Raw genomic sequence first — 10863 nt, forward strand, 5'->3', positions numbered from 1 at the left:
CGGGTAGGTCACCGTTTTAGGTTCTTACGTATTCCTTTCTCTCTTTGATCTTAACTAATCTTTTGACTTCTCGTGTAGGAAACTTGTTGAGCGTGCCAAATTCCGAGTTGTTCTAGGCTACGAGGAGGAAGAAGATGAAGGTGACTCCCCAAGAGGCTCCTAAAGTCATTGCTTTCGAGCATGTTGGGAAGAGTGCAACTGAAGCTATGCCAGTGGTAGACCTTGTTGAGGAAGAACGACTAGAGGGGACCTCGCTAGGACTTGATAATGCTTGGACTTTCAAGGAGCCCCTTCCACAACTCAGGGTCGGGGCGGCTGCTACTAATAACCCTGCATTTTGATGCCTTAAGGGCATCAATTCAGTGGTATTTTTGGCTTTAGAGTAGTCAAAGTGTACTATTTTCCTAGTTAAAATCAATTATGTGACCTTTGAGGGTCTCTGTGCAAATTATGGAAGTTTTATAGGCTGAAGTATAGTTTTTGGGAAGCTAGTGTAAAGACCAACTAAGCGAGGGGGTGTTTTTGTAAAGAACTGAGAACAGGAGAGCCCCTCCTATCTGCTAAACCCAGTTGACGCCCATCCTATTGTATTACCATGCTCTCCCCCTCCTTAGCAAACCCTAGGGAGCCTCTTTAACATAATCTTTTCTCTCTTAGCAAACCCTAACCGCCCCCAGGTGTTTAATCTCTACCCTCCACCTCTTTTAATCTCAACCACTCATTTTAGGGCTCTCCTTTATAGCTTTTAAACCCTAGGGCGCCACCTATTCTGCTAATCCTCACCATTCAGCTCCCCACCATTAAATCTCAGCCACTCCCTCCATCTTATATCCCAACCATTCAATTTAGGGCACCACTTATTCTTTTAATCTTAACCCTTTAACCCTAGATGTTCTAATCTACACCCTCCATTTCGGGGTGCCCAAATCTCAGCCTTACATAATATTGGGCATCCTCTCCTTTCATTCTCGGCCATAGGATCACCCCAAAACCATCTTAGCCATCCATTAGAAGCCCTAGGGCATCCCTAACTTTGCTAAATCCCAGTTGTCACCCCCATCTTTCTCCCTATTTCCAGTTGTGTCCACCCTTCTTTGTAAAAGGGTCCTAAGGGCCCTATAGAAGGGGTTGGTCAATTCATCCAAGTAAGAAGGAAGGCTGATCTTGAGAAATTCAAGGGTAGAGGAAGAAGAGGATGCCCAAGCAAGATGAGGGGTTCCTACTTGTAGTTCGCCAACACCACTACTGCCACCTTTGGATTTGAATCCCAACCATATTTTCTTTAGTTTTAGAATTACTTTCTGTTCTTTAATATCTAGTTTAGTTTTTCCTTCCTGCAAATTTATTTTTATTAGATTTAATTTGTGTTTTATTTCTTTTGTGCATATCCGAAATTCAGCCAGGTAAGATGGAAGGCCTAGATCGAGAAGTTCGAGGGTGGAATGAGAGATATGGAAACTACTACCTCTGACTAGATTCTCAGACATTTTTATTTTGTTTCTTTTATTTAGTTGTTTATATTATTTATTTATTTTTATGCACTTGTTATTTTCAGTACTGTTTGAATTTGATTTTAATGAATTTCATTTTTTTAATTAATTAATTTTTTATTTCTACAACTCCTACTTGCGTTCTCTTCTCCCAGATCTAAGTACATGATTATTTTTCCCTTGCTTTCCTGTGGATACGACCCGTTCTCTTCACTTTACTGCATTAGTAGTTGTTTGAGAATCTGAATAAAATTATAAATGTTTAAAGTGGTGTTCCAAAGTGTTTAACGACGCGCTTTCAGACACACCAACTACTTCGAATGTCGGGCCATTACAAAGGAGAAGCGCACCATCATGGGCTTCTGAACAACCCTAGTAAAGAGCATGGAGGTCGTCCTTCCAGAAGAGGTCGCAGAGCTCTACAATTGCATCCCGATGAACTCGGTGGGAAGCTTATGCATTGCCTCTTGGTGGCATGTGTATGACCTCTTCCTTTGTACTTAGTAAAGTTTTGGATTGTTGTTGATGCATTGTTTCTTTTTTTCTCTAGAGAACACGATGGCCCACACATTGCTGAGGTAGGCTAAGAGGGGAGCTACTAGAACCCAAGCTCTTGAAGAGGGGGCAACAAAGCACTGATCTCACCTAGAACAAGCTAGCTGATTCATCCATGACCTAAAAGCTGAGATTGTCTAGAAGCAGAGTCATAGTGCTGACCTAGCGAGCACAATTGAGAAGATAACCGATGAACTAAAGGCCAAGGATTGTGAGTTACGGGAGAAGGAGTCCAAGCTTGCAAAGCTTCAAGGGAAGCTCCTCGACGACATTATCCGGTATGGGCGAACCGGATTGTTAGATTAGACAACAGCTTGCTGAATTAATGCGGCAAGTTGATTCGGATAACTCGCTAGGAACAACACTGATGAACTCTCTGGGTCAAAACAACACAAAATGGGCGAGATTATTTAGGTTCGGGTTGACCTTCAAACGCGTCGCCTTCTTCGCCTGTTTTGGGCTTAATAATCAGAATTACATCAGCATTTGGGCTACTCCCTGCCGGCCGTTTCATGCCACTGTACGGCCGAAAAATGGTCAAAAACAAAGGGCTAGCAAAAGCCAACCATACCCTACCGGTTATCTCGCCGGAATTTGGCCAAACCGTCAGCAAACTTAAAATTGAAATTATTATTATATTTTTGGGTATTTCTATAGTTTCTCATGCATAGGTTGAGCACTCAGGCTCTGATACCAGTTGTTATTCTTTTATTAGGATCGTACAACCTCATGAATGAGAATAACAATAAAGACTTACCTGAAGCCAGAGATCTGGATGAGGCCATGACAATTTGAACTGGGAGATCACTTCAGCCCGTTTCTCACACTTCCCTTTTATAGCCATCTTGGTGAACGATTACCTTCCCATCAAGGTGTCTGTTCAAATCTTGGCTTTGAATGTTGAGTTAATGGCCTTTACAAGACCATTAAATAGAAGAAACATTCCAAACGTTTCTTTACCTTTAATTTTAACACAACTACCTCAACCTTTATCAATTAGACCCTTAATGATCTGAGAACAACGAGAAGTGAATCCATGGGAAAAGTTTTGACTTTGAAGCTTGAAGGGAATTGGAAATATCCTCGTCTCAAAACGACGCCCTTCAAATCGGAATTCTATTGAGCAGAGTCCTAAGAAGTAACAACCTTAGCCGCACTAAACATGCCTTGAGATTTATGTCACAAATTCTAATATCAAAGGCATATGTGGTGGTAGAGAGGGACCACATCTGCGCCTCACATGCACATGTTAGTGTGCATTGGAAACATCTTCCGAATTTGTTCAGTGGAAGATGTTTCTAATGCATGGTTGGGATATTGCTGTGAGGCATTTGTGGGGCCTAGATATAAATTCTGGTTGAGATGCTACGGATTGGCCCAAAATTTAGTGAAGCTTGTACCACTTTCTAATTAATATCATAAAGGCCAATCATGTTAAAAATGATTATTTCTAACCAATTACAGTGAACCATATACATAAGAGCATCTTTCCAAAAACACAAATAGGGATGTCACGGCGTCCAGCGGTGGTCGGGTTTTGATATGGCCCTGCTCAATATGTACCCCGATCAAAGAATCTATGTCTATGTGTATAAAGTATCTAGGCTTGTAAATGAAGCGAATTTGAATCGAATATGACTTTATTCGAATTCGAAATCGATTAATCAGGGAAGATTCAAATTCGATTTGATATTCGATGATAATCATCTGAATTTGAATTCGTCGAATAAGTCGAATATCCGAATTTGATTGACTGTAATTTGTTAAGTTTAACCACTCAAACTTAATTTAACTAAACAACATGAAATGAATTTGATTGATTTGATTGCTCGTTACATTCAGAGAAAAACACACCTCAAATCGAGTTTATTTTACTTGGTTCGACAAAAATTGTTTAAGAGAAAATCTGTAAGCGGGAAGAACATCGAAGACGCTGAGGGGAAAATCTGCAACCGAGAAGAACGGAGACGCTAAGGAGAAAGTCTACACCCGGAAAGAACATCGAAGACACTGAGTAAAAGTTTGCAACCGGGAAGAAGAGAGACGTTGAGGAGAAAATTTGCAACCGGAAAGAACATGGGAGACACTGAGGGGAAGTCTGCAATTGGGAAGAACAAAACGCTTTATTTCAAAAGGTAATGTTATTTTTGTCTTCATTGTCTTTTCACCAACTTTTTATTATTAAAATGATATTATATTGAGTGATTTTACCGAAAGTCGTTATGCATTTTACTTCTTAAAATATTTCTTTATAAGAAATCAATATTTATCAATCATCGCAAATATTATTAAATAAATATATAATTTATATATTTATAATATTGTAATCAAATCGGATATTTGTCAAATCGAATTATATTATATTCAAATTCGATTCGATTAACTAATCGATATAAAAATCATATTCGAATTCAACCATAAATTTTAATATCTGAATTCGGTTCATCTAATTCGGATCTCGAATTTGAATTCAAAATTTCGAATACCGTGGCCTAAAAGTATCGACGTATTGTATCTGTATCCAATGTCATCCAAACAATCATATAAACATGGTTTGGGGGTTTGAAAGTTTGGGATGATTGAAGGTATTCCTCTCCAGCTGATAAAAAAACAAAAATGGGTATCGATGGGTATTGATATGTTGATCCTTGGGGGGTTGGAAGGACTCGAACCCGATCTAACCTGTTCGGCTCATATATTATATTAATACTCGATCAGCGTGTAACTCGGATTGGTCCAAATTAACAGCTTTAGACTTGGGCCTTGGGACTTTGTTCATTCAAATTTTGATGAGAGTCCAATCTAAACCCACCCAAGCACTCCTCTGATCAAGCATACAAATATTTCAATGTTGCAGTATCAATGAATCAGATTTACCACCTACCTAAGCCAACCCACTTACATCTTGGTGAATAAATTAAAGTCAATGAGCACATAGCTGCAAACCCATTTTTAATCTCTACAAAATCTTAATTTTGTTGGATAGAATAAGAGGGTGTGGAGAGGCATGGTTTGCGTTTCTCAACTTCCTCAAGGAAGAAGAACTGCGAAGCGTGAAAGTGGAAAGAGCATGAGAGAGGCTGAGAGGGTAAGGATTAAAAGTGAGAGCCATTCTTACTCGGGCAATATCCCATGTGATCCTTTTGATAATAAAATATATTATTTTACAAAACAGAACCTGAACAAGCTTACAAAATCAGGGTTCTTTGGTCAAAGCTTTAAACCCTGGCTTAATTTGTATTGCTTAAAAACCTTGTCATTAAATAATGATTCTTGTGCCTCTCATCAACTTTACATGATCACTCTTCACACAAACAAACTCGCTGGTGCTTATCTTTTGTTTTATGTACTTCTGTTCTGGCACAGTAAATATAACCGTTTAGTTAGGTTGGTTGGGATGGTTGATTTGCATTGCTAGGGATATATACTGTGGGACCTACTGATTCTTTGCTGTTACGGAGTCAACCAGGTTGTAGAACTCGGTGGCCCTAGATGTTTCTACTTTTCTGTTGGATTAGAATATATCATCGTTTGCTTTGTTTTGATATCATAGCTGGATGAATTAAACTGCAAAATATACGGGCTACTCAATTAAAGGAAAACATATAATTTAATATTATAAAATTAAGGAAAATTTTCGCTTTAATACCCTGAAGTTTGGGGGTTAATACTCATACTTTCAAATGTGTCACTGTAGTATCTAAATTTTCAAAAAGTGTTAAGTTTGTCTCTGCTGTTAATTGACCATCAGTTATTTGTTAAAAATGTCAAAACCACCATTCGAAAGAAGATATTGATCATTGTCATCTACCTTGAGATTGAACCGGTTGAGGTATTTGAGATTCTAGGCTAATAAAATCATTTTCTTCTACTTTTAGATCTGAAACACATTCTTCTCTAGTTAATTCTTGGGAGAATGGCTGTTCAACACACCTTAAGAATTCTTAGCCCCACAGTACAGTTGGGGTAGGTGCCAAATCGGAATTGATGTCAATACACGAGTAGGTATTGGTGTTTTAGGGTGGGGTTGTTTGTCATTTTAAATTGTTTAGGGTTGTAATAGAATTTATAATTCTGCAGTGTGGTGCAATATACTTTTCCGTTATTCCTTTGCTTTTAGTTATTGTTCCCCTCTATCATATGCCATGTTTTTTTCTTTCTTTTTCTTTGAACATAACCGGTTAAGTATCAAAGTAGAAGATAATGAACAGTATCTTCTTTTGAAGAATAGTTTTGACATTTTCAATAGATAACTGACGATTGGTTAATGATAGAGACCAACTTGACACTATCCTCAAAGTTCAGTGAAATTTTCCCTAAATTCAAATTTAACTTTTATAAATTACACTAAAATTTAAGTAGGTCCCCTTTAGTATAGATATAGATATGAATGCATCTCTAAACTCATTAAATTGAGGCTAGTTATGATGTTTTAAAAATTGGACTGGGCCTACCATCAGGGTCTACGATCCATTATCCATACATAGCGCTAATCAATCCTTATTATTCGTTTGTCTAGTAAATATTGTGGATAAAGTTGGTCAAGTTATTAATGTTTATCGATCAGTACAGTGGACTCCATATTTCTGGATGAATCAATTACTTGGGTAAGCATTAACTTTCACCAATTGAATAAGCAACTTAGCCGTTGTGTTAGTGATCAATTTGATAATCTCTCGTTGGATAAATTTATAGTGTAAAAGAACGCAAGAAATGTGCTTATAAGTTGTATCTAAAAAATACTTGTCCAAACACACTAACCTGGGTTCAAAAAACGAATGAGCCCCTAATTCTAATTAAAGAAATTGAAAACATTTTCTAAGCCCAACCCAAAATTGGATAAGGGTTGGGGTTCAACAACTCAGCTTAGGTTAGGGTTGACCTAACCCGGGCAGACTTGCACGGCTGCACCCATCATAGTTAGAATGGAAACAGAAGCATCGAAACGGTCTAAGCACAAAATGGAACCGACCACTTTAATCATTAAGCAACGTTTTCTTTAATTTTTGCCCATTTGCAGTTCTTATAATCGGCTTAATTAGTGGACAGACGGGCTGAACTGAACCAGTGTCTTTTTCAATTTGAAAACGGTCCGGTTTTGAAACATTAAAGTGGCTGGGATGGCAGCCAAGAATAATGGATCTAATGTTAGCATATCATTCCCCATGTTGCTTATATTTGTTGCGGCAAATATAGGCTTCATAATTGCCACGTGGCAAAAAGGAGCCATTCATATTATTAGAGCACTTATCTGTTTGTAACCTTCAAGCAAAACGCTCTCTTGAATGTTGTTAGGGAAACCAGTTCTGGAAAAAAAATGAAACTTTAACTGATGACATCAACGAGGGTTGCCTCATTCAATAAAACGTGGCTTAAGGCTAATATTATTGGAGCTCGTACCTAGAAAAATTTTCTATAAAGTATAAACCACTCAAATGATTAGGTGAACTACTTGTTCAAACTAGTTTTTGATCAAAAGCTCCAATGCTTTTTTACAAAGAATGGATGATCGATCAGATGGTTCCTAATGCAGCTTCCGAGCTGCCATGATTCATCATTTGGACCGTCCATCTAACACTTAGGATACACTGATGATCAAAAGGATGCTAGTTGGCCATGAATCCACTTCGATTAGAACTCTCACTGTTGCAGTTGTGAGCATTAAGCGGAAGATGAGGGGCATTTCAGTGATTAAATTGGAAAGAAAGGGCAAAGAAAGAGATGGCTTTTAAGAACAATGATGAAGAAACAACGAGCAAAGGTGGTATATCACGCGCAGTATCAGAATACGGAGATTATAAGTGTGGGGGCCAAGGATGGGAATCTCAGTAACAACCTCCCAGCTTGGCATAAGAGATCGGAAGAATTCAGATCTCTGAATTTCAGTAGCCTCCTTTGTATCTCTGTCATTCTCATAGCAGAGAACAAAGGAAAAGCAAAGAAGAAAAAGCAACCAGGACGCTTCCTGATTTCCTCCTTTTTCGCAACTATCTTTCATCTTTTCCCATCTTTACTGACTTAAGGAGCTGCAGATCTTTTCAAATTTCATCTGGGTTTTCTGAATTCTGTTTAGTTTTTGCTCTTCTGATTCAGATTTCATCAGGGTTCTCTCTGGAGTATCCGTTTGTTACTTTTAGTTGTTGGATTGACAAAGGCAATTCTTGTTCTCGTTTAACAAGCTCTTTGGCTTTCAGGGGTATCACTTCGTTTTTTTTCGGTAAACCCAGTTCAACTAAGTCCAGCTTGTTCTTGGGTCTTGTTCAAACAAGTTTGTATTCGTAGGTGAACCGTTGTCTCTACTGTTCATGATTTCACTCCTTTCGGATATCTTGTATGAAATAATTTATTTTCTTTATTTTTGTAATAAGCATGTGGAATGTCTTCGGCAGCTCATCTATTGTCTTTCTTTGTTTCTGCTAGCTGAAGCAGACAAAGACCCATAAATCAAGGAGACCCACATCACCATCCAAAATCAGGAGCAAGACAAAGCACGCGAGAAAGAAAAGATGTTTGTGGAGACTCAGTACTTTGATCCTCATGATCCTCATCAAATACCAGCAGCAGTATCAGTTGATAATCCTTCTCAAACAGTTACAGACTGCTCAGGCCTATCACCACTCATGAACAGCTTCCAAGATAACTTCAGGCTCTCCAGTTCCTCGTCCCCAGAGGACATCCCAGACCATCCCAATCCCTCCGGCGATACCAGCGCCTCTGCAATCGCCGCCTCTATGGGAATTGACCTCCAACAGCAGCTCGGCTTCGAGATGGAACACGAACTTAACAACCAATTGATGCAAGACGTACTCCATGATCCCCCCCAAACCCAGTTCGAGCAGCACAACTGGAATGTCGGGGAGCAAGATATGAGTTACCGGCATGAACAACCACTGCCACAACAATATAAACAATACCATGACCAAGACCAGCATGTGGGTCTACAACATAATCTCCACTGCTTGAATTCTACTCCTTTTCAGAATCCTCCGTATGTGGCGACACCCGACCTTCTCAACCTCTTACAGTTACCACGTTGCAAGGTATCCTCGATGCTTCCCGCTTCATCCATTTCCTTCACAAACACCAGCAAAAAGCGTCCCAATTACCAAACTTCATTAGACATTTTTGGGGAGCTCCCCACCACCGACGGCACGGTGGCAGCGACGAGCTTGTATGACCACCCACCACTCCATCTGAACCTACCTCCACAGCCTCCGTTGTTTAGAGAGTTGTTTCACTTGCCCCAAAACTATAATTTGCCTGGCTCAAGGGGTTGTTCTTTCTTTGGTGGGTTGGACGAGAGAGAGGTTAGTTGTGGTGTTTATCAAGACGGGGATGACAGGCAGTTTGAGAATTCGGTGTTGGACTTCAGGAGGGAGATGAATGGCTTGGGTAAAGGAGGAGAAGCGAGGGGAGCCCACCACTTCGCCACTGAGAGACAAAGGAGAGAACAATTGAATGAGAAATTTAAGGCTTTGAGGCTTCTAGTTCCGAATCCTACAAAGGTAGTGACTACCCATCTCTCATTCTCTCAATTAACACCAACCAACCAATCACAGAAAAACACAAACTTTTTTTTTTGTTCATGATTTCTTTGATTTGTTTCTCTAATTTGTTTGTTCAATTAATTTGTCTCCTGTATCCAAGGCTGATAGGGCCTCCATAGTGGGAGATGCAATTGACTACATCAAGGAACTGCTAAGAACAGTCGATGAACTGAAGATATTAGTGGAAAAGAAGAGATGTGGGAGAGGAGGGAGCAAGAAGCTCAAGACTGATGATGAAGCAGCAGGAGATATGGAGGGCTCATCGATGAAGAAACATGGTACACTCACTGATAGGGAGCAGTCCTTCAATGGGTCACTGAGGAGCTCATGGCTCCAGAGGAAATCCAAAGATACTGAAGTTGATGTTCGCATCATTGACGACGAGGTGACCATCAAACTCATACAGAGAAAGAAAGTAAATTGTTTGCTTGTTGTATCAAAGATCCTAGACGAGCTTCAGTTGGACCTCCTCCACGTTGCTGGTGGGAATATTGGAGATTACTACAGCTTCTTGTTCAATACGAAGGTAATCTACATTTTCTGTTCATCTATTTGCTGACAGTTACTTGTTTGATTCCTTCCAAAGTAGCCTTGGATTTGATAGGAGTACTACGGAATGTTTCCTATAGAAAAAGTGGGTTGTTTTGTTTCTATGCAGATATATGAAGGTTCATCCGTGTATGCCAGTGCAATAGCCAAGAAGCTCATTGAGGTGGTGGATAGACAACATGCAGCTTTTCCTCCTAGCAACTTTTAGTTCAGAGAGTAGAGTTGATGAATGGATTTAGTTCTTTCCTTTGTTGAATGATTGCAAGAGGGGAGAATTGGGGTAGGAGTGAAAGGGGAGAAAAAAGGTGAAATAATCTGGTAGTCAAAAAGCGGTGCTTTCTTTCTGCTTTCCCCCTTTTCTTGGTAGGCTTTTCTAATTTTAATGCAAGAAACTTGATCATCTGAGACTCTCAGTTGCCCAATGAAAGTAGTTCATTTTCAATTCTTCATGCACATCTCTCATATAATAAATGTTGGGATTTCACTACTGTGATGCCATGGCGGATGATTGAGGTTGTGTTTGGTTTGAAAGAAAATACGAGAGAAAGAGAAAGTTGGGGGGAATTCCTGTTTCTTTCTTATTCTCTATCAAACCAAACATAGCCTAAACAGCCTAAATGTTCATGTATTTGTGTTTGAAATGTTAGATAGGGCTATCCATTTAGTTGCTGTAGGATATATATGTTGGAAGAAAATTACAATTACTCCAATACTTTCATGTT

The 10863-nt window shown here is 39.3% G+C and overlaps 2 protein-coding genes across 14 annotated transcripts in view; one reads left to right on the forward strand and one right to left on the reverse strand.

The window, feature by feature from the left end:
• LOC148879505 (DNA (cytosine-5)-methyltransferase 1-like) overlaps positions 1 to 2939 on the reverse strand; it is a 171442-nt gene extending 168503 nt beyond the window's left edge. For 2 of the 5 annotated variants that reach the window (XR_016104257.1, XR_016104258.1), the window contains exon 1: positions 2803 to 2939. Coding sequence is in view for 3 of the 5 variants with exons in the window: in XM_088961046.1 (XP_088817172.1) it covers positions 2803 to 2830 (28 nt within the window). In the remaining 2 variants the exon portion in view is untranslated. The remainder of the gene's footprint in view (positions 1 to 2802) is intronic. The other 3 variants (XM_088961046.1, XM_088961044.1, XM_088961047.1) reach the window with 2 other exon arrangements.
• A 4983-nt stretch (positions 2940 to 7922) lies between these two features.
• On the forward strand, positions 7923 to 10590 carry LOC148879506 (transcription factor EAT1-like). 9 transcript variants are annotated; one of them, XM_088961053.1, is made up of 5 exons: positions 7923 to 8112; positions 8240 to 8323; positions 8466 to 9550; positions 9693 to 10118; positions 10251 to 10590. In XM_088961053.1, the coding sequence occupies exons 3-5, from the start codon at positions 8552 to 8554 to the stop codon at positions 10347 to 10349; spliced, it is 1524 nt and encodes a 507-aa protein (XP_088817179.1). In that variant the 5' UTR covers positions 7923 to 8112; positions 8240 to 8323; positions 8466 to 8551; the 3' UTR covers positions 10350 to 10590. The 9 variants fall into 9 exon arrangements, with proteins under 9 accessions (XP_088817179.1, XP_088817178.1, XP_088817176.1 ...); XM_088961050.1 differs by having other exon boundaries at positions 7930 to 8112; positions 8240 to 8327; XM_088961049.1 differs by having other exon boundaries at positions 7933 to 8149; positions 8240 to 8327.
• The last annotated feature ends 273 nt before the right edge of the window (positions 10591 to 10863 follow it).

This window comes from Nelumbo lutea, chromosome 1, assembly GCF_056320005.1.
Source record: "Nelumbo lutea isolate HS-2025 chromosome 1, American lotus-T2T, whole genome shotgun sequence".
Classification (NCBI taxonomy): domain Eukaryota; kingdom Viridiplantae; phylum Streptophyta; class Magnoliopsida; order Proteales; family Nelumbonaceae; genus Nelumbo; species Nelumbo lutea.

Bases quoted from the DNA above. Each gene is read 5' to 3' on its own strand.
- LOC148879506 (XM_088961053.1), top strand. From the start codon at position 8,552: ATGTTTGTGGAGACTCAGTACTTTGATCCTCATGATCCTCATCAAATA. The intron at 9,551-9,692 runs GTAGTGACTACC...CCTGTATCCAAG, and splicing joins TAGTTCCGAATCCTACAAAG to GCTGATAGGGCCTCCATAGT. The intron at 10,119-10,250 runs GTAATCTACATT...GTTTCTATGCAG, and splicing joins GCTTCTTGTTCAATACGAAG to ATATATGAAGGTTCATCCGT.